This window comes from Entelurus aequoreus, linkage group LG01, assembly GCF_033978785.1.
Source record: "Entelurus aequoreus isolate RoL-2023_Sb linkage group LG01, RoL_Eaeq_v1.1, whole genome shotgun sequence".
NCBI classification, from domain to species: Eukaryota; Metazoa; Chordata; class Actinopteri; order Syngnathiformes; family Syngnathidae; genus Entelurus; species Entelurus aequoreus.
The window spans coordinates 50620006-50643934 of record NC_084731.1 but is presented as its reverse complement, the minus strand read 5'-3'; the positions used below and the strand labels follow the sequence as shown (position 1 = coordinate 50643934).

The window sequence follows — 23929 nt, the reverse complement described above, 5'->3', positions numbered from 1 at the left end:
AATGATGATATAATCCTTGATATAATTGATATAATCCTGTACAGAACAATCCACCTTTATTCACCATTAACCTGTGTGTGTCTGTGAATGTGTGTAAGTTTATGTACGTTTGCGTGTGTTTTTGTGAAAATGTTTAACATGGTGTGTGCGCGTTCCACCGTCACGAAAATCAGTCTCGTCACGACGAAGTGCTGCCCGGAGGAACAAAATAAAGAACTATGTCTAACACTAGCATAGAAGTTGAAACACAACACTGAGAATAAGCAGCGGCTTTAGTGACACGCTTAACTTTCACTATCTGCGGCGGCTCACCAGTAATCCTGCCCTGAATGCGGACTTGCAGGCACTCACAAAATGTGTACTTTATTTGTCCCGACTGGGAGAATCAACGCACCCACTAATTTAATCAGAAAAGGCATTTTTATATCTAAATATTTTTAATCAGATTTTTTTGTGTCTGCAAAAATATTCATGAATGTATTTTCATTCAATATTAAATACAACATTTTAGTTTTAAAAACTCCACAATCTGGGTCACCACTTGTTTGCCAAATCACATGTGAAAAGCACTGATGTATGTAAGCAATTCAAGAATACAAATAATAATTTACCATTTGAAAGTGTTGTTTAGTAAATGTTAACTGGAAATAAATGACTTATAGGATTCACTACACCAATGATACTTTTACAGTGGAATGTTTGCAATGACAAGCAAAAAAAACAAAATAACTTAAAGAGGAAGAAAAGTTGTTCTCTTTACCCCCACAAATGTGCCGAAAAAGATGCAAAACTGTGGTCCTAAAACCAGGTACTGACCATAGCGTGGGTTACCTGTACTGTTGCACCTCTAGTAAACACAATTGTAGATGTGAAGAAAATGACAGTTGTCAGATGTTAGCATATATTACCTCAATCAAACATGGTGGAAGAGTTTGTTACAAGATACTGCAGTAGAATGCGGTACTCTGTATAATCCTGCACCAGACGATCAGCTTTAATGGAAAAATAAAATAAAATCATGCTATTAATTGAGATCGGATGACATGAAAAAAATAATCGTGATAATTTTTTTTGCCATATTACCCAGCCCTAGTTCAGCATTCACTCCTCATATTTTTCTCAAAATAATACATTTTCTTTTGATTTATATTCGCAGGGGAAAATACATTCTCGCAATTTCTCTCTAAAATTAGGATTTTTTTTGCTGGAAAACCATCTCAGTTGATAACGATTTATAAATATTTATACCTGGGGATAGGTTCATTGGCAACACTAAATTGTCCCTAGTGTGTGAATGTGAGTGTGAATGTTGTGTGGGCCCTGTGATGAGGTGGTGACTTGTCCAGGATGTACCCGCCTTCCGCCCGAGTGCAGCTGGGATAGGCTCCAGCACCCCCCGCGACCCAGAAAAGGACAAACGGTAGAACATGCATGGATGGATGGATGGATGGATATAAAGCATTGCATGTACTGTAATACAGTACGTTTGTAGTATGTGCTAACAAAATAGTCACCAGTAGGTGGCAATATATCAACAGAGAGCTACACTGCATGCTAAACTCAATCATCCATCCATCCATTTTCTACCGCTTGTCCTTTTCGGGGTCGCGGGGGGTGCTGGAGCCTATCTCAGCTGCATTCGGGCGGTAGGCGGGGTACACTCTGGACAGGTCGCCACCTCATCGCAGGGCCAACACAGATAGACAGACAACATTCACACTCACATTCACACACTAGGGCCAATTTAGTGTTGCCAATCAACCTATCCCCAGGTCAATCAAAGATTATTTATATAGGTCACAAATGTCTCAAAGGGTTGCACAAACCGCAATGACATCCTCGGATCTGACCCCACAATGGGTAAAGAAAAAACTTAACCCAATGGGAACAATGTGCATGTAGATGCATGCAGATGCATGTAGATAAGTCAGCAGCGCAGAGACGTCACCAACTGATGCACAGAGGAGTGGACCACCGGTCCCAGGTCCAGACTTGGACTGATCTGTGGCCACCAAAAAACCTCTCCACATAGGAGAGGGGAGCAGAGCAGAAAAGAGAGCATCAACTGCTCTAAAAATGGTTCTATTTAAAGGCTAGAGTGTGTAAATGACTTTTAAGATTGGACTTAAATGCTTATACTGAGGTAGCAAGTCTGTTACCGGTAGGGCATTCCAGAGTACTCGAGCGGCAATAAAAAACTCTCTATAGCCCGCAGACTTTTTTTGAGCTCTGGGAATCACTAATAAGCCAGAATTTTTAGAACGTAGGTTTCTGGACGGAACTTAGGGTACAATACAATCAGCAAGATAGGATGGAGCTAGACCGTTTAGTATTTTATACGTAAGTAAACAAAAACCTTAAAGTCGCATCTTAAGTTTACAGGAAGCCAGTGCAGGTGAGCCAGTATAGACGTAATATGATCAAACTTTCTTGTCCTTGTCAAAAGCTGCATTTTGTACCAACTGTAATGCAAACTTTTAATGCATGCATAGGGAGACCTGGACGAAATGTGTTATTGTAATCGAGACGAGGCGTAAAGAACGCATGAATAATGATCTCAGCGTCGTTGGTGGACAAAATGAGACGGATTTTAGCGACATTACAGAGATGACAGAAGGCTGTTTTAGTAACACTCTTAATGTGTGACTCAAATGAGAATTGCTTTGTACACTTGTTTTGTTGTCAAATGTTAAAAGGTTGTATTATTAAATAAGTGCTGGTGTCTAGCAGGACCGATAATCAACAATTCTGTTTTCTTAGCGTTAAGATGCAAAAAATTGCTGGACATCCATTGTTTGATTTTAATAAGACACGCCTCCAGACGACTACAATCTGACGTGCTGGTCAGCTTTAGGTGCATGTAAAGTTGGGTGTCATCAGCATAACAGTGAAAGCTAATACTGTATTTGTGTATGATGTCACCTAGCGGTAGCATATAGATGCTGAAGAGTGCTGGACCAAGAACAGAACCGAACCCAGTGAAACTCTGCACGTTACCTTAACATACTCCGAGGTCATGTTGTTATGGGAGACACACTGCATCCTGTCAGTAAAATAGGAGTTAAACCAAAAAAAGGCTAAGTCTGACTGATACGTGTTTTTGATACGTTATAATAGAATGTTATGATCGACTGTATCGAAAGCAGGGCTGGGATCAAGTAGCAGCAACATGGATGACAAAATAAGCTCACTGCTACCGTTAAAGAAAGCAAAACAACAATAGTAAAAAGTTGCTTGTCTTGCTTGTTGCATTCATACAGTTGAAAAGATAACGTTTGTTGTTTGCTTCTCATCCTACTGTCTTTCTCATACCCAGGAGAAAATCGGCAAGAGAGTCTTGGATGACTTCCAGGCTGAGTTTGTTGTGGACCTGGGTCCAGAAATACAAGAGTCAGTGATTGGCAGCTGGAACTCACATCAGTGCTTTGATGGCTGCTTTATTAATGGTGTCCTGTTCTCTGGTCGTAGCTCCTTCTCCTTCCCGGCCCGTGTCATGTACGACCTGGAAGAGGAGGAGACTCAAGCAGTCATTGCCGTCAACCTGATGCCCTTGCTGGCCAAAGATGTGCACAGTAAGGCAAAGCAGCACAATGGAGACAAGAAGGACAACAAGTCAGTCACCACACACTAGAGATCAATCTGTTTTGGCCTTTTTTTAATCAGTATCTGCTTTTTTTTTCCTTTTTTTTTCTTTTTTTTTTACTACATAACTACATAATCAGATACAATATATGTACATATAGCAGTATTTACCATTAAAACAATAAATCGTTAGTTAAGTAGATAGTAATAACCACTGCTCAAACACCATCCCTGCTTGAGAAAAGTTTTACTAAAGCCCAATAGTTTTTAAATTCATTTAAAGGCCTACTGAAATGATTTTTTTTTTATTTAAACGGGGATAGCAGATCTATTCTATGTGTCATACTTGATCATTTCGCGATATTGCCATATTTTTGCTGAAAGGATTTAGTATAGAACAACGACGATAAAGATTGCAACTTTTGGTATCTGATAAAAAAAAGGCTTGCCCCTACCGGAAGTAGCGTGACGTAGTCAATTGAACATATACGCAAAGTTCCCTATTGTTTACAATGATGGCCGCATGAAGTGAGAGAGATTCGGACCGAGAAAGCGACAATTTCCCCATTAATTTGAGCGAGGATGAAAGATTTGTGGATGAGTAAAGTGCAAGTGAAGGACTAGTGGGGAGTTGAAGCTATTCAGATAGGGAAGATGCTGTGAGAGCCGGGGGTGACCTGATATTCAGCTGGGAATGACTACAACAGTAAATAAACACAAGACATATATATACTCTATTAGCCACAACACAACCAGGCTTATATTTAATATGCCACAAATTAATCCTGCATAAAAACACCTGCGTGTTTGTTATGCTAGCTCCTAGCTCCTATGCTAGCTCCTAGCTCCATAGAACACGCCAATACAATTCAAACACCTGATCAACACACACAATCACTCAGCCCAAAAGACCGTTCACCTAACCCAAGGTTCATAAAGCTCATATATTTTTAAAAAGTTACGTACGTGACGCGCACGTACGGTCAAGCTATCAAATGTTTAGCAGCCAAGGCTGCATACTCACGGTACCTGGTATTCAGCTGGGAATGACTAAAACAGTAAATAAACACAAGACATATATTTACTCTATTAGCCACAACACAACCAGGCTTATATTTAATATGACACAAATGAATCCTGCATAAAAACACCTACGTCTTTGTTATGCTAACTCCTAGCTCCTATGCTAGCTCCTAGCTCCATAGAACACGCCAATACAATTCAAACACCTGATCAACACACACAATCACTCAGCCCAAAAGACCGTTCACCTAACCCAAGGTTCATAAAGCTTATATATTTTAAAAAAGTTACGTACATACGCAAAAAAAGTTGCGCACATACGGTCAAGCGATCAAATGTTTAGAAGCCAAAGCTGCATACTCACAGTAGCACGTCTGCGTCTTTGTCATCCAAATCAAAGTAATCCTGGTAAGAGTCTGTGTTGTCCCAGTTCTCTACAGGCGTCTGTGTATCGAAGTCAAAAGTCCTCCTGGTTAGAGTCTCTGTTATCCGAGTTCTTCCATCTTTACTGCATCTTTCGGGAATGTAAACAAAGAAGCGCCGGCTGTGTACTGTTGTTGCTGACTTCGTTCGAAAAATACGTCCATTTCGCACCGACAACTTTCTTCTTTGCTTGCTCAGCTTCTTTCTCCATAATGCAATGAACATGATTGCAACAGATTCACGAACACAGATGTCCAGAATACTGTGGAATTATGAAATGAAAACAGAGCTTTTTCATATTGGCTTCAATGTGGAAGGCGTACCCGTGTTCCCCGGTCTACGTCACGCGCATACGTCATCCTCAGAGGCGTTTCGAACCGGAAGTTTAGCGGCAAATTTAAAATGTCACTTCTCCGCTTTCTGACTGTCTCTTCAAGATGTGCCGTTTTGTAGGCAATCTTATGTACGTGGCTCCACTTTGACAGCGACTTTTCCCGCCATCTTTGTAGTTTTTAGCGCTTTCGTAGCGAGTCTACTGACAGCTACAGTATAAGATAGAACTAGGGATGGGAATTGATAAGATTTTTCCCGATTCCACTTTCGATTCTGTTTAACGATTCTGTTTAACGATTCTGTTTAACGATTCTGTTAACGATTTGGTTCTTTATCGGTTCTCTTATCGACTCTTATTTGGAAAAAAATATAAAAAAATGGATCAGCATCAATTTTGTTTAGTTTAGAGCTAACATGAACTTACAAAGCCAACAGTGAAGTCTTAAGAGGCACTTAGCATAGAAAAAAACATGCAACACAATATATTTCAAGCCTTATTTGATATAATGTTGATGTTTATTGCTTACAGCATATGAAAACCTTGAATTAAAAATCCCAGAAAATGATTTTTTTTCCAAAATGTAAGCCACGATCATCAAAATGATGACAATATAAAGGCTTGAAATATCTTACTTTGCATGTAATGCCTTTACACCATATAGTTTTATATTTGAAGTTGAATTGCTGACATGAGTACACTTTTACACAATATTCAAATTTTATGGGTTCCACCGGTATATGGTGATGGAGTGAAAATGCAGTTGAAAGAAAACATGCAACTTTTCTCTGACTACAATTGAACATTCACCTACCGAAGGAGCATCTATGTGTCAAATCTTTGCAAGTTTTTGACCATAAACGTAGTCACTGCTCGGTGATATTCGTCGCTCCTGGCCGAGTTGCACTCTTTTCCAGTAATGCTGGAGCTATTACTGTCCGCCTGCAAACCGGCCCCATAATGCTCCTCATACTCATCTAAATGAGAAGGCATTTATTTCAATTTAACAGTTAATAGCGCTCACATGATATAAGTACTCGTTGTATTTATGTCAGATGACTCCTGCTGCCTAGCAGCGCGGTTCTAGAACGCGACGTTCATTGCATACTGTATGTTCAAATGTTTTAGCATATTGCTCGTATGTCCTCCTTTTGATGAAATAGCAACCTTGGAATTATTACAAATAGCGCTGTTGCAATCATTTATTGTAAAATATCGGCAAACTTTGGTGCGCTTCTTCCGCCCGGGCACCGCCATGTTGCTGTCTGACGTCACTATACACGTTGCGCAATAACACGCTGCTCAATAACACGCTCTCACGCGCGAACTGTTAAAGAAATCGTGTGAAAAAATGGCAAGAGATTCTGAACAAGAAACGGTTTTCGATTCCCACCCCTAGTTAGAATTATACACTACTTTTATATTAGAAATGACACCAGCGGATGATGCATCTGCATGTACGAGCCAGTCTGCCCCACAACAAGATGATAGAGAAAAAGGAGCTTATTGACTACAATGGCAGACTCGCCTAAAGCCTTTTGGGTAAATTTATACCATATATGGATTATCCGCTGACGTCACACTAGGGAAAAACATCACCAAATGGCAAAGTTCCAAACGGCTCGTTTCCCGGAAGTATGAAAGAAAATAAGATTGTTTTATAAATACTGTATCTCCGCAATGCCTCCACGCTACTTTACCTTGTAATTATTTACATTTATGAAGGAGTAATTATGTTAGTAATCCAATTACTTTTTGGTCAAGTAACGAGTAACTAGAATCAATTACTTTTTAAAAGCAATTTTCAGAACACAGCCTGTCACACAGCATCAAGAAGCAGTTGGCAGGTTGGTGTTCCTGGCTAAAATCTTTGTGTGTACGTCCTATAATATTGTTTACCTATAAAAACACTATTGTTAAAGGTTCATTATTTTCATGCTGCTGCTGACATTTAAACATGTTCTCTTAAATCAGGCCATATTATTTCACATTTTATTCTTTAGTGTTTTTGTCAGTTGAAGAATTTAGCATAACTAAATGTTTTTTAAAGAAGATTGGAGATTATATTTGACTTTTTCTTATAATTTTTCCAAGGCTTTTTCTTTTTTGTTATCTCAAAACACCTCTTATTAGGATCCTGTTATGCAAAACCTACTTTTCTTATTTATTGATACTTATTTTTGTGTATTTGGGATCCTCATCAGTCTCGAACATTTTAAATCAAGGCATGGTGGAGATCTAATGTCAACGAATATTTCCATTTATGGGTTAGTTTATAGGCCAAACTATAACTTGGCCCATAAAACTATATTTTGATCCATATCGCCCAGCCCTACACTCATGTTTCTGACAGTGCTAGCACAGTTTAGGGGTGTTCTCTGCGTTTGAGCTTTGCAGTAGGCCTTATGATGGCATCGTGTTTATGTGCACGTTCAGTGGTATTATTCAAAAATTACAAAAAAAATTCTGTGCTACTAATAGTTTTTCCTTCAGTAGCACCGGTGCTACAAGTGAAAAAGCTAAGCGTACAGCCCTGCCCCTCCTGTAGTGCTGATTGTCTCTAATACGTCTCCTTTTCTTACCTGTCAAAACCTTAAATTTTTTGCTGGGAAATCCAGTTTATGTATTTCTTTCTTGGCGTGCACCTGGTCCTGTTTTGTTTTCTCTACTGCAGCGATGGAGTCGCTCGACAAGCCTCCATCCGCAGCACTTGCAGCGTGGGCTCATTAATGGAGCGCCACATGTTTTCACATTAGCATTGCATAAAACATTATGGGCCTGATTTACTAAGATCCAAATACTACGCGCTGGACAGTAAGTGCAAAAAATAAAATGCCATGTACTATGAGTGGGCGTGTTGCGTGTGATCTATTAACACTGTGTGTGCAATTGTAAAGTGGTGCAGACCACCTTATTTAAATGAGGATTTTGCATGCATTCGGGCTTTTACCACAGAGATGATCATTATCTGCACATTGATGTTATCATGCTTCTACTGGTGTGCGATGTGTTGAACCAGCAGCACACATCTATAATCTGTAACACCTTTTCCGAATCACAACCTAGACAACGAAAACCCGCACAGTGATAATTATATGCGTGATGCATTGTGCGTTTGCAATGATTCAAACACAAGAAAATGCCTAATGAAAGTTGTCTTTTCACGTTGATGTTAATATATTTCCTTAATTAAAAAAATGAAAGGCTGTAAAGTTAAAGTTAAAGTACCAATGATTGTCACACACACACTAGGTGTGGTGAAATTTGTCCTCTGCATTTGACCCATCCCCTTGATCACCCCCTGGGAGGTGAGGGGAGCAGTGGGCAGCAGCGGTGCCACGCCCGGGAATCATTTTTTGGTGATTTAACCCCCAATTCCAACCCTTGATGCTGAGTGCCAAGCAGGGGAGGTAATGGGTCCCATTTTTATAGTCTTTGGTATGACTCGGCCGGGATTTGAACTCACGACCTACCGATCTCAGGGCGGACACTCTTAGGCGTGCACACATACAAAAGAAGCAACGAACAATTTGCAATCATGTTGTTATGATAGAATACACATTCAATGACCGCTAACGCTAGCTATCCAAATTGCTATTATTAACAAATAAATACTGAAAGCTAATGTGCGTGCATGTGTTATGTACGTACATAATTACGTCATTACACACGAGAAGCTGTAAGAGCGCGGGATATACTGTGTAGAATACATTGGAAAGTCGCCGCCCTCTAGGCATCTGTAAATGTTGCCAACAGCCCCTTTAACAGAAGCTATCCATTTTGCACACGTTTAGTAGATCAACTTTGCCTGTAGTATCAGATTTGCATGTGTTTTAGGACACACAGATCTTTAGCAAATCAAGCCCTGTGTAGCTACTGATCTGACGTTTTCTTAAAAATTATGTTAAAAAAATTAAGGCCTTGTCCAGCTGTTTACACTGATGTATACTATTAATGTAATAATTTAACTGAAAATTTATATCTGCTCCGAATATCGATTATTGGCCTCGGCCCAGAAAAAAATCGATCTCTTACCTCACACTTCTCCAACTAGATTCATTGTGTAAGTTTGCAACTAACACAGTTGTTTTTGTATCAACAGGAGTTCTCTTTGTTTGTCCCCATTTTTTCGCCTACTACGGTTGTGTGAGGAGAAACAGAACCACGAAGGCCTAGATGAGATTGATGCCTTGCTGGGTAAGGACATACAATAAAAGCCACTCCGTATTGCTCTTTCTGCCAAATGACATTTGTTTTCCAGGCTGCCCTCTCATCCTAACAGACATGGATGTGGTGGACAAAATAGAGAGCCTTTCCAAAGTAGAGAAGGAGTTCCTCTGCACTTTACTTTTCCACACTATCAACTGGTTCAGAGAGGTAACTACGCCAGATTGTTTACTCGCCACTGAAGTAGCTTTTCACCAAGGTTTGTGTGTGTCGTGGCAGTTGGTAAATGCCTTCTGCAGGCTGAAGGAAACGGAAATGAAGATGAAAGTGATGACCCGTCTGCAGAACATCACTTACCTTCAGACCCTGTTGGAGCAGGCTTTGGCTGGTGGGATTGACATGTACAGCATCCACTGGAAATAGCCTGGACTTGTTTTACAACAACTCTTTGTTTCAGAAACACCTGGCTACATCCCACCTGTCGCTAACTTTGATGGAGAGAGCACAGATGTGATACTATCCAGCACCGCTGCTCCTGTTCATAAGACAAAGAAAAGTAAATAGAAAACACAAAACATGGGCAATGTAAGAAATTGTCTTTTTTTTAAATATATATCTTTTAAAGATGGCTCTGGAAAGAAGAGGAAGGCACCTGGTAAAAATTCATTGGAAGGCAACTCACAGATGGAGGACAAGATGGAAGAAGATGAAACTCAGCAGGTTAGCAATGAAATCATACATTAATACATTTTTTAACTAGGATATGGACTTTGGAAGGGAATCATGCTCCATTTTTCATGCCCCTCGAGTGAAAGAAAAGTGAGTGAAGTTATTGAGATTTTAAAAAATACATTACTGAAATGATTCATCTTAAATAATAGGCTTAAAATGATAGCTCATTTCTGTAAGACTGCTGCTAAACAATTGCTTACACAAAAACTACATACGTACTTAGAGAGTGCATTCCTGAATCCAGACAGTGATCCAGCTCACCACCAAATTCAAATTAATTGTCCCTTAAAGTGGCCCCATGCTGCAAAACCAACTTTTCTTACCTATCGGTACCTGCTGTTGTGTGTCTAGGATCTGCATAAGTCACAAAAATGATAAATCAAACCATGGAAGCATTGCAGAGATATTTATAAAACAATCTTGCCTTCGTTCATACTTCTGCTAAATGAGTCGTTTGGAGTTTTCCCCTTTAGTGACGTTTTTCCCCATTGGTGATGTCAGCTCCTTCTTTTTCTGTATCCTCTTGTTGTGGGGCAGACTGACTGGTACATGCACATGCATCCTTGGCTGTTGCTATATTTCTAATACAAAGTAGGATAGTTCTAACTAGGGCTGGGCAGTATACCGGTATTACAGTTAATGCTGGTATATTTTAGAACAAGATTTATATTTGAGAAGATAGCGCTATACCAATACCTTTTGCTGTGCCTTTGTTACGGCTGATGTGGTGTGCCGCCGCTGGTTGGGGGCGGCACGCACCGTAGCTGAGGAAGGGTCTGGCGGGCGGGAAGGGTCTGGCATTTGCCTTTGTGCACCGCCGATGTGCCCACACTGTGACTCTGGCAGGGGCGGGTGCCGGCTCCTCTTTATTAACCCTCCTATTGACCTCGATTTTTGCCTACACCATCGTTCCTCAGGGGTCACATAGACCCCAGAGATGTAAAGCTCTATAAGTTGTTGTGTGTGGGAGTAAGACACATGATCCAATTGACTTTTTTGTGCTCCCAAGTCTTCTGAACACAGAGAAGTCAACTCTGAGTCGATCTGACCATCATACACTGAATTATTGTTGTTTGAATACCGTTTGGTGTCAAATTTGACCGTTTTTTATTGATTTTTTGGCACACTACGCCCCCCCCCCAGATAACCTCCCAGTGGTAAACCACTTATTTGTGCTCCTAGGTCCCCTGAACACAAAGAAACAAATTGTGAGTCAATCCAACCATCTTAGACCGAGTTATCGCAGTTTGAATACTGTTAGGCGGCCATCATTGAATGTGACCGAATTGTATTAATTGTATGGTGTTGTTGTTGTTGTTGTTTTTTGCCATTTAGATTGCACTTAGTCAGGCTTCTACCCTAAGACCAGCTATAGCTCTTAGGGTCATGGAAGCACGCAAACCCCCTGACCACGATAAGGTGGCAATCCTCCAGGGGGAAGTTTTTTATAACTTTTTTTTTTTTCTTTTTTTTTTTCATTTTTTTTTTTTTCAACAACAACAAATATCTGACCGTTGGCCATTTGGAGTGTCCATTTGAAAATAACAATATTCGTCTCACTCTCCAAGAAAGGGTCAAGCACAAACCCTCTGACCAGGATAAGGTGGCAATCCTCAATGGGGGAAGTTTTTTTATTACTCTTTATATTTTGTATTTTTTTTTTTTTTGTTTTGTTTTTTTTCAACAACAACAAATATCTGACCATTGGCCGGCCATTTGGAGTGTCCATATTTGAAGAAAAAAATAACAAGACAGTAGGCTATTTACCAAAAATATTGTCTTATTTCAAAAAAACTAAAATACTGTAAAAGTCTGCCACTCCTATTTTTTCACAGACTGCAAAAAGTAGCCTAGAGTCTACCTCTCTCAAGAAATGTAAAACAAATGAAAAATGGCAATATTCATCCCCCACTCTCCAAGAAAGGGTAAAGCACTACTGGGCACATGATCCACAACGGATGTGCTCCTTGCAGATGTATTTGCCACATCCCCCACATGTATTAGTTGTCTTGTTATCGTTCCTAGTGGAACAGATCTGGCACCTGCCTCGTTTTTGCCCTCTGGCCACTGGAGGATTGGAGGTGTGTGCCTCCCTCTGAACATCCTCCACTATCACCACAGCAGCCGCTGAGGCTCTTGGTAGGACAACTCTTCGTGCAATTTGGGGTTGCACCAGCGCGTACCCCAGCTGTTCCAGGAACAGCCTCCTCCGGTACAGCTTTTCGCTGTTCCAGCCTTCACTGATCTCCCTCCAAAGCACAAAAGCGTTGTAGGCACTCACATCGATGATGTTGAAGAATACAACAAGGGGCCATCGTGCAGTCATGCGTCGGCAGCTGTACGTGCCTGTGACTTTATCCAGGTTGTCAACACCACCCTTTGTGGCATTGTAGTCCAACACCATTTGTGGCTTCTTGTCCTCCCTGGTGCTGAGCTGGGCATCCTTGTGCATCGTACTCATGAGCACAACGTTCTTCCCTTTCTTGGGGCAATACGAAACAGCTGTGGCGTTCTCAGTGAAGGCAAACACTGAGGATGTAGCCTGTCTGTTCTTGATTGCAACAAGCTCAGAGGGAAGCTCTGGCTTGTTCTTGCGGACTGTCCCCAGCATGGTGACTTTCCGCTTTGCGAGTTCTTCACCAAGGGCATAGGAGGTGAAGAAGTTGTCGCACGTTATATTGTGCCCCTCCAGTCCCTCAGCCATGTCCAGGACAACCCTCATGCCCTGATTTTTTTCAGGTGCTTCCCCAGGGGCTTTGCCGGTGTAGACCTGCATATTCCAGGCATAGCTCGACTGGGCATCACATGCTGCCCATATTTTAATGCCGTATTTGGCTGGTTTACTCGGGATGTACTGTCTAAATGGACAGCGGCCACGAAACGCCACCAGACATTCATCCACAGTCACATGGGGGCCTGGGTTGTAAAGCAATGGCAGTTGCTGAACCCACTTGTCCCATACATCCCGGATAGCTGCCAGCTTGTCATGTTCTCTCCGGCCCTGTCTTTTCTCTCTGTCATCGAACCGTAGGACACGAGACATAATATGGAATTTCTTCAGAGACATGGTGGCTGGGAAGATGGCCCTTCCAGTCTCTTTATTCCACAGGCTTTCTGCTGCCTCGCCTTTGGACTTGTACACACCCCCCAAAATGAGCAACCCGATGTATGCCTGCAAGTCAATTGCATCGATCGGCTTCCAACTGTCCCCAAACACACGACTCCCCTCTAAATTGGTCATCAAGAGTACATGGTTCTCAATTGATGGTGTCATGAGGAGCTCAAATGCAGATTTTATGTCTTGGACACGGCTAATCGCATATCGGGTTGGGCCTGGAACCATTTTGATGACATTACCAGCGCTAAGTCTACCCTGCCGTTGACGTGGGGCAGGGGACCACGACAACTTTCCATTTTTGGACAGGAAAATGTCTGCTGGTGTTCCAGTGTTGACAGGAACTTCAGCATCAAGGGTCTCATCCTCATCAGAGGACGATGCCCCATAATCAGGGTCTTCCACAACATTGTCTTCGATTTCAGACACATTTTCCTCTATGTCTACCTCTTCACTAAAAACCTGATCCAAAACCTCCTGGACAGAGAACGTCTTGTGGTTTGGCATCATCAAACTCAAAACAAGAGAGAGAGAGAGAGAGAGTATATCACAAACAGCAGCAGAGAAATGGTTTAGAAGGCAAACTCGAAACAAGAGAGAGAGAGAGAGTATATCACAAACAGCAGCAGAGAAATGGTTTAGAAGGCAAACTCGAAACAAGAGAGAGAGAGAGAGAGTATATCACAAACAGCAGCAGAGACAGCAGCAGAGAAATGGTTTAGAAGGCTGCTATGCGAGTGCTTTTATATGTTTGCTCCTCCCCCCTCCCCTCCTCCTGTTCTCACACGGCGCGGGAACGGAATGTTTGAACTGTTCCGACATCCCGCCATTCCGACAGAGTATAAATTATAAATTTATTTTCAAGACCATTTATCTCAGTGGTTTCTGCATCAATTACTAATAAAGATCTACTCACTGCTTTTTTCTGTGTTCAGGGGACTTAGGAGCACAAATAAATGGTTTCCTACTGGGATGTTCGAGGTAGAAAAACGCTAAAATGGCCACCAAACGCTACTCAAACCACACTAGTTCAGCATGTAATAGTCAGATAAACTCACAGTGATTGTTCCATTTCATTTCTTGTGTGACACTTATATGGAAAACTGAGTTTATATGTATTTGTACGTTCAGAAATTACGAAAATCACTTTTGGTCACATTCAAGACCAAGCCTAACAGTATTCAAACTGCAATAACTCGGTCTATGATGGTTGGATTGACTCACTATTTGTTTCTTTGTGTTCAGGGGACTTAGGAGCACACATAAGTAATTTCCCACTGGGGGGTATTTGGTGGGGGGGGGGTGCAATGTGCCGAAATATCTATGGAAAACTGTCAAAATGGCTGCCAAACGATATTAAACCAACAATAATTCAGTGTATGATGGTCAGATCAACTCACAATTGAATTCTCTGTGTTCAGATCACTTGGGAGCACAAAAAAGTCAATTGGATCATGTGTCTCACTCTAACACACAAAGACTTATAGTGCTTTCCAATCCTGGGGTCTATATGACCCCTGAGGAACGATGGCGTGGTCAAAATGTGTACAGAGAAATGAGAAACAATCATGCAGTTGATTTTATATTTTTCTGTGTCTCCCTGATGGATTAGGAAAAGTCATGAAATATTAGGAAGAAAAACTAATGACAACCATCTTTTTAGAGACTCTCAAAATGCCTTGGGGTCACATTGACCCCAAGGACAATAGCCGGTGAAAAGAGTCAACAGAACAGAGGCGGCTAACTGCTAAAGCTACCAAACACAGTTTAACTGAAACCCTTGCTATCGCTACACGTCGCTTGGCAACAGACACAGCCTTTTAAAGGCACACACACGCGCACACACACTGCTCTCATAAACTTCACTCAACTGCATATGACATTTAAAGTTTTTTTAAGTAACGCATTAATTACTTTCCCTAGTAACTAATTTAATTTAATTAAGAGTAATTCCATCAGTAATAAGTTACAAGTTACTGTTTTGGTTAAGTAAGGAATAACTATAATTAATTACTTTTGAAAACTAATTTTCAGAACACTGGTAGTAATGTGGTATTGAGTTTAAACTAAACACCTTGCATGCTTTGTTTAAAATACAGATATATATTGTTTATTGCAATTTGGCTTAAAAATACCGGATTATCAGTTTTGGTCCATAATGCCTTGCCCTAGTTCTAACTCATATCTGTCAGTTGACTCCATATGGAAGCACTAAAAACTATATTGTGGCTGACGAGGAGAATGGGCTGTCAAGGCAGAGCCACGTAATTAGACCGCCCACAAAACGCGGCATCCTTAAGAGACGGTCAGAAAGCAGCTTGAAAACTGTCTGTAAAACATATTGTATGGAAAGTTTTGAAAAAAGACTCACCATTACATGTTATGTAGACCACCAGAAAGTGTTTTAAAAGTAGAAAATAAATCATCATATGACCCCTTTAATTAATTTCTGACATTTCCCGAAAGTTAAATCAAATTCTGCTCATCACTTTTTGAGTTATGTTGCTAACCATCCCAGACAAACCCCAGCACATGGAATACAAACCCCGTTTCCATATGAGTTGGGAAATACAATGATTTGCAAATCGTTTTCAACCCATATTCAGTTGAATATGCTACAAAGACAACATATTTGATGTTCAAACTGATAAACATTTTTTTTTTGCAAATAATCATTAACTTTAGAATTTGATGCCAGCAACACGTGACAAAGAAGTTGGGAAAGGTGGCAATAAATACTGATAAAGTTGAGGAATGCTCATCATACACTTATTTGGAACATCCCACAGGTGAACAGGCAAATTGGGAACAGGTGGGTGCCATGATTGGGTATAAAAGTAGATTCCATGAAATGCTCAGTCATTCACAAACAAGGATGGGGCGAGGGTCACCACTTTGTCAACAAATGCGTGAGCAAATTGTTGAACCGTTTAAGAAAAATCTTTCTCAACCAGCTATTGCAAGGAATTTAGGGATTTCACCATCTACGGTCCGTAATATCATCAAAGGGTTCAGAGAATCTGGAGAAATCACTGCACGTAAGCAGCTAAGCCCGTGACCTTCGATCCCTCAGGCTGTACTGCATCAACAAGCGACATCAGTGTGTAAAGGATATCACCACATGGGCTCAGGAACACTTCAGAAACCCACTGTCAGTAACTACAGTTGGTCGCTACATCTGTAAGTGCAAGTTAAAACTCTCCTATGCAAGGCGAAAACCGTTTATCAACAACACCCAGAAACGCCGTCGGCTTCGCTGGGCCTGAGCTCATCTAAGATGGATTGATACAAAGTGGAAAAATGTTCTGTGGTCTGACGAGTCCACATTTCAAATTGTTTTTGGAAACTGTGGACGTCGTGTCCTCCGGACCAAAGAGCAAAAGACCCATCCGGATTGTTATAGGCGCAAAGTTGAAAAGCCAGCATCTGTGATGGTATGGGGGTGTATTAGTGCCCAAGACATGGGTAACTTACACATCTGTGAAGGCGCCATTAATGCTGAAAGGTACATACAGGTTTTGGAGCAACATATGTTGCCATCCAAGCAACGTTACCATGGACGCCCCTGCTTATTTCAGCAAGACAATGCCAAGCCATGTGTTACATCAACGTGGCTTCATAGTAAAAGAGTGCGGGTACTAGACTGGCCTGCCTGTAGTCCAGACCTGTCTCCCGTTGAAAATGTGTGGCGCATTATGAAGCCTAAAATACCACAACAGAGACCCCCGGACTGTTGAACAACTTAAAGGCCTACTGAAATGAAATTGTTTTATTTAAACGGGCATAGCAGATCTATTCTATGTGTCATACTTGATCATTTCGCGGTATTGCCATATTTTTGCTGAAAGGATTTAGTATAAAACAACGACGATAAAGATCGCAACTTTTGGTATCTGATAAAAAAAAGGCTTGCCCCTACCGGAAGTAGTGTGGCGTAGTCAATTGAACATATCCACAAAGTTCCCTGTTGTTTACAATGATGGCCGCCAGAAGTGAGAGAGATTCGGACCGAGAAAGCGACGATTTCCCCATTAATTTGAGCGAGGATGAAAGATTTGTGGATGAGGAAAATGCAAGTGAAGGACTAGTGGGGAGTGGAAGCGATTCAGATAGGGAAGATGCTGTGAGAGCCGGGGGTGACCTGATATTCAGCTGGGAATGACTACAACAGTTAATAAACACAAGACATATATATACTCTATTAGCCACAACACAACCAGGCTTATATTTAATATGCCACAAATTAATCCCGCATAAAAACACCTAGGTGTTTGTTATGCTAGCTCCTAGCTACTAGCTCGAGCTAGTTATAGCTCGAGCGGGTTATATGGATGGGATCCCGTATATATAACCCGCCAATACAATTCAAACACCTGCACAACACACACACTCACTCAGCCCAAAGAACCGTTCACCTAACCCAAGGTTCATAAAGCTTATATATTTAACCAAAGTTACGTACATGACACGCACGTACGGGCAAGCAATCAAATGTTTGGAAGCGCGCGGGTGGGACCTGATATTCAGCTGGGAATGACTACAACAGTAAATAAACACAAGACATATATATACTCTATTAGCCACAACACAACCAGGTTTATATTTAATATGCCACAAAATAATCCCGCATAACAAACACCTAGGTGTTTGTTATGCTAGCTCCTAGCTACTAGCTACTAGCTTGAGCTAGTTATAGCTCGAGCGGGTAATATGGACGGGATCCCGTATATATAACCCGCCAATACAATTCAAACACCTGCACAACACACACACTCACTCAGCCCAAAGGGCCGTTCACCTAACCCAAGGTTCATAAAGCTTATATATTTAACCAAAGTTACGTACGTGACACGCACGTACGGGCAAGCGATCAAATGTTTGGAAGCGCGCGGGTGGGACCTGATATTCAGCTGGGAATGACTACAACAGTAAATAAACACAAGACATAAATATACTCTATTAGCCACAACACAACCAGGCTTATATTTAATATGCCACAAATTAATCCCGCATAACAAACACCTAGGTGTTTGTTATGCTAGCTCCTAGCTCCTAGCTCCAGCTAGTTATAGCAAGCGATCAAATGTTTGGAAGCACAGCTACGTACTCACGGTATCGCGTCTGTGTATCCAAATCAAAGTCCTCCTGGTTAGAGTCTCTGTTGTCCGAGTTCTTCGATCTTGACTGCATCTTTCGGGAATGTAAACAAACACCAGCTGTGTTGTGTTGCTGACTTCCCTCGCAAAATATCCGCTTCGCACCGACAACTTTCTTCTTTGCTTGCTCAGCTTCTTTCTCCATAATGCAATGAACAAATTGCAACAGATTCACCAACACAGATGTCCAGAATACTGTGGAATAATGAGATGAAAACAGAGCTATTTCGTATTGGCTTCAATGGGGAAGCCATACCTCTGTTAAACTGGCTACGTCACGCGCATATGTCATCATACCGAGACGTTTTCAAGCGGAAGTGTGGCGGGAAATTTAAAATTGCACTTTATAAGTTAACCCGGCCGTATTGGCATGTGTTGCAATGTTAAGATTTCATCATTGATGTATAAACTATCAGACTGCGTGGTCGGTAGTAGTGGGTTTCAGTAGGCCTTTAAGCTGTACATCAAGCAAGAATGGGATAGAATTCCACCTGAGAAGCTTAAAAAACGTGTCTCCTCAGTTCCCAAACGTTTACTGAGTGTTGTTAAAAGGAAAGGCCATGTAACACAGTGGTGAACATGCCCTTTCCCAACTACTTTGGCACGTGTTGCAGCCATGAAATTCTAAGTTAATTATTATTTGCAAAAAAAATAAAAAATTATGAGTTTGAACATCAAATATCTTGTCTTTGTAGTGCATTCAATTGAATATGGGTTGAAAAGGATTTGCAAATCATTGTATCATCATCATCATCATTTATTTTTATTCCTTCCATGAAAATGCATATACAGTATACAAGCCATGTACAGTTCACACTTTCATTGTTTTTGTTTCTTATACATTTCCATGATGAGAAAGGAGCAGATGGAAGAATAATATTCTTATATTTATCTGCCCCCTTTTTCAAAACAATTTATTTAGATTACTTTATCACTGTTCCCTCCACCAACATACTTTTACATTTTCGTTTAAGCATTTTCACATAGACACGTCCAATCAAAATCCAAAATCCGGTTGATATAATTCCAGTTGTCTCTTTTTGTAACTCTTTTTAAATTCTAAAATATTCTTGCAACTTCTTAAGTCTTTCTTTAGAGAATTCCATGCTTTCACACCAACAACAGACAAGCACCTTATTCCGTTTATATTTACATCTAACACAATTTCCCAACTCATGTGGAAACAGGGTTTGTACATTAAATTGCCATTATTTGTTTTGTTCGTCTGTCGCTTCCCAACAGACTACAAGAGGGTTCACTCTTAGCATTAGTCCCAGCAACTGCGCACATTTGTTCGACAGCAGAAATAAACAGACTAAACCTTCTTGTCAGTCATCCACTGGCTTTGTCTCTGTGGGTGGAGGTGGGGACTCTCACATACACACACACACAGAGGTTAAGCCTTCTAATGTAAATGTAAAGTTAGCTAGTAGAATTCATCCCAAAAATATACTCACTTGTTGCTTATCTCATTAAAAAATTAACTTTTTGAGCTATGTTGCTAACTAACTACTGAACTAACTACTGAACTAACTGACTGACAAACAGACGCGGGTTAATACATAACCTCCTGCTGGAGGTAATAACGACTTCTACATAGGAGTGGGAATCTTTGCAATAATGTAAAGGCGTCATTGTTGAATTTGCTTAGTTGGCAATTACTCATCTGCAAAAAAGTGAGTATTTAAGCCATGAAAAACAAAACTATTGTAAGATACATCCTCAGATGCACTGGGACACATCCTCAGTGATGTGCCTGAGATCACCGGGGGTTTCGGGTCTTTCAACATCATACCCCCTCCCTCAGGTGACCCAGCCAAGGTTGATCAGACCCCAGCTTGTGTCCCAGTAGCATTGGCCCACAGTTCGCTCCTCCTGATCCAAAGCCATCTAGAGGCTCTCTCTGCTGCCTCCATGGTGGTCTTGATGGCCTTCCTTTTTCCATCACCTGTGATGCCAAGTAGTGTGAACACCTTGCACAGTGAGTGGCCAGCAAAGCCTCTACACCTCACTTCAATGGGCTCACAGCGTGCCCTCCAGCCTCCTCTGCGGCATTGCTCGACTAGCTCCTGGTACTTTGACCGCTTCCGCTCGTTTGCCTCCTCTATGCGATCCTCCCAAGGAACTGTCAGCTCTATCAGTAGCACCTGCCGTGAAGATACTGATGTAAGCAAGATGTCTGGCCTCAACGAAGTTGTTGTAACATGGTCTGGAAACTTGAGCTGCTTGCCCAAGTCCACTCGAAGATCCCAGTCCAATGCTGAGGTGAGGAGCCCGGCTGCTGGTTTGGGCTGTGACTGTGGCTGCTCTCCAGCCCTGACAAAGGCAATTATCCTCCTGCCAAGTTGTTGCTTGCTGCTGTTGTTTTTGGCCACGGCTTTAGCTATGGCTTCAGCAACGGTCTTCAGCACTTGGTCGTGCCGCCAGCGGTAGCGGCCCTCCCCCAGAGCTTTAGAGCAGCTGCTTAGGATGTGCTCCAGCGAGCCTTTCCTGGAGCACAGCACACAGGCTGGAGAGTCAATCATTGGAGCGAGCCCAGCCAATCTCCAGAGATGGAGATTGGCTGGGCTGGGTAGGACGTCGTAGACAGCTTGAACCATGAACTTAATGCGCTGGGGTTCAGCCAGCCTGATCTCAGACCAGGTCACCCTCCTCTCCAGTGCACCTTCCCACCTTGTCCATACTCCCTGCTGCTGCATACCCACCATCCTGCTGGTTCGTTCCTCCTCAACCTCTGCACGCACCTCATTCAGGACTAGCTGGCGTTTGTCTTTACCACGTGCCTTCTCATAGTGAGGTTGGGGGAAGGCTCCCAGCCCAGCACGGCCTGTTGCCACCGTGCCCACCAGGGCCCTATGTCACAGGCGAGACTCAGCAACCTCCAGGCTTTCCTGAGCCCTCCACTTCCTGCCAATTTGCACCACGATGCCTGATATATGTTTAGAACTACTAATGAACTTTTTTCTGTTGCTTCTTTTTTACAAAGAAAATGGAGCCCCTTGTCAGTGCCTTCATGTCTGACCCTCCAAAAGTCGTAGTGGAAGGTCCAGGTTTTAAATGAGAACAAAAGTGGATTTAACACAAGAGTTTTATTTTACTCATAATTAAATGGTACAATGGTTGGATTGAGTTGTCAAGCACACAGACAGTTTTCCCCGGGCGCGCCCGTCAGCATGGAATGAAAAAAAAGTTCTCGCCTTGGTTTGACTTCGTCATTTTTATCTGTTTTCCTCGTGCGTCAAGGTCCTGTTGTTTTCGACCTGTTTGTTCCGTATAAGGCTGAAACGACGCGTCGACGTAGTCGACGTCATCGGTTACGTAAATACGTCAACGCCGTTTTTGTGCGTCGACGCGTCGCATATTTACGTCACACTACCGTCATGGCGGAGCGCAAAGCAGACTGTGCGAGCGAGGGGTAAAAAGCACGCCAAAAGTGTGGGAGTATTTCAATACACGGCCTAATAATGTTGTTGTATGCACACTGTGTCGAGCGGAAATGGCCTATCATAGCAGCACAACGGCTATGAACGAACATTTGAAAAGAAAACCATCAACTAGTCAATCGTCCACGTTAGCATACGTTGTCATCATTACACAAAAACATGAATGTGTCATTTGTATAAAATAAGCAATACTTTTACTTTTGAAATGCTTATACTATTGCAGAATATTAAGATTTGCACTGGATATTTACTTTTATATTTGCACATTAAAAAGCAAATAAGCTACTTTTAATTTTGTTAAATGTTAAAAATTTTAAATGTTTACATTGTTACAGAATATTTTGTCATGTTGTCAATGTTGACTGAGTGGCCTACTTTTTTTTTTGTAAATAAAAGCCATGCCTTTTGAAAAAACTGGCCTACATTTATTTTTTCATCTTCATTTTAAATAAAATAAAATAAAAAATAATCGGTAAAAGGAAAAATAATCTATAGATTAATCGAAAAAAATAATCTATAGATTAACCGATTAATCGAAAAAAATAATCTATAGATTAATCGATAGAAAAATAATCGTTAGCTGCAGCCTTAGTTCCGTAACATCCTTGAATCCCTTAGTCATACTAAGACAATCAAAACATTTTGTAGAATGGTCAGACCGACACCATATTCAACTTTTGCCTACATCTGGTCCTTCAATGGTTTAGAATAGAAAAGAATGAAACGAGCAGACATTGTTTTTTATTATTTTTTTTTTTTTTATGTCCTGTCCAGCTTCTCAGGCAACTCAAATAGTTGATGTAGATGCCCATATCGGCTGTTCAGATTTACTTTACAAAAGAGAAGTGTAGGATACTTCTCTTGTTGCCTTATTTGTATTTGACTTTATTAAATGTATTTATATTATCATTTGGTGTAGCCGGGCCGGAGCAGGAGGGGATAGAAAGAGAAAAAAAGGAAGACAGAGGGGGGAATTGTGGGGACAAGAAGGGGATTAGACAGAGAGACAAAAACAACAACACCAAAACATTTTGTAGAATGGTCAGACCAACTCCATATTCAACTTTTGCCTACATCTGGTCCTTCAATGGTTTAGAATAGAAAAGAATGAAACGAGCAGACATTCTTGACAGACACGAAATATAGTTCAAAGATCAGAAATTCCACTACATAACCCTCTTCCAGGGTTCTAGAACCCTGGCCCATACCGATTTCTGACGTAGGCCACTTACTTAAAATCTCTACCACAACAGAGGCAAAAACCTCAATGTTTTTATATGAGGCGAAATTCCTCTATGACCCTTCTACGGAGCGATTGCTGTTACCAGCTTGCAGTAAAACCATATCACAGAACACAATTAGTGGCCTACCCTTTGATTTAGTAAAGGAATAACTGAATACTTTGATCATGAACATCATTGAACATAATTAGATGAATATATACAGTATATACTGTATATATGCTTATTAAGATGTATTTCACATTAATGATCAATCAAACAAAATCTGTTTTAAAATGAATATAGACTTATGACTGTAAGCTGTTGCAGAATTATTTTTTCCGGCATTTGCAATGAATGTAGTTACCAATATTGTTGATTACCAATTGATTTTGAACACAAAACTGAATTTCGTATGAGTCCATGCTCGATTAGTACTCGTGTAGATGGCTCGGTGGTGCCTCAGGCTGGTGGCCTGCCGACACCTCGTTGGGCTTTTGGCTGCCTTGGTGAAGAAGGAGATCCACTCAAACAGTCTGGCTCTGTCTCTCTTTGGGGTGTGGCTCAGTCCATTGGGCAGACTGTGCAGTGTCATGTGCGCGCTGGCCGCTCTGGGGAAAACTGAGGTAGAGTTGGAGCTGTTGGGGCTCTGGTCCAGGCCCTCGGCTTGCTTCAAGGCCTCCTCCCGGGTTTCGGCACTCCCAACATCACCTTCCACAGCTGCTGGAGGTCCGACG

The 23929-nt window shown here is 41.4% G+C and overlaps 1 protein-coding gene across 6 annotated transcripts in view; it reads left to right on the top strand.

The window, feature by feature from the left end:
* The window catches only part of fancd2 (FA complementation group D2), a 112669-nt gene that overhangs the window by 29066 nt on the left and 59674 nt on the right, over positions 1-23929 (top strand). For 5 of the 6 annotated variants that reach the window (XM_062054200.1, XM_062054246.1, XM_062054210.1 and 2 more), the window contains exons 22-28: positions 3317-3390; positions 3469-3612; positions 9462-9556; positions 9621-9736; positions 9806-9914; positions 9984-10082; positions 10152-10246. In XM_062054200.1, the coding sequence (XP_061910184.1) occupies positions 3317-3390; positions 3469-3612; positions 9462-9556; positions 9621-9736; positions 9806-9914; positions 9984-10082; positions 10152-10246 (732 nt within the window). Of the gene's footprint in view, positions 1-3316; positions 3391-3468; positions 3613-9461; positions 9557-9620; positions 9737-9805; positions 9915-9983; positions 10084-10151; positions 10247-23929 lie in introns of all 6 variants that reach the window. The other variant, XM_062054219.1, reaches the window with a different exon arrangement.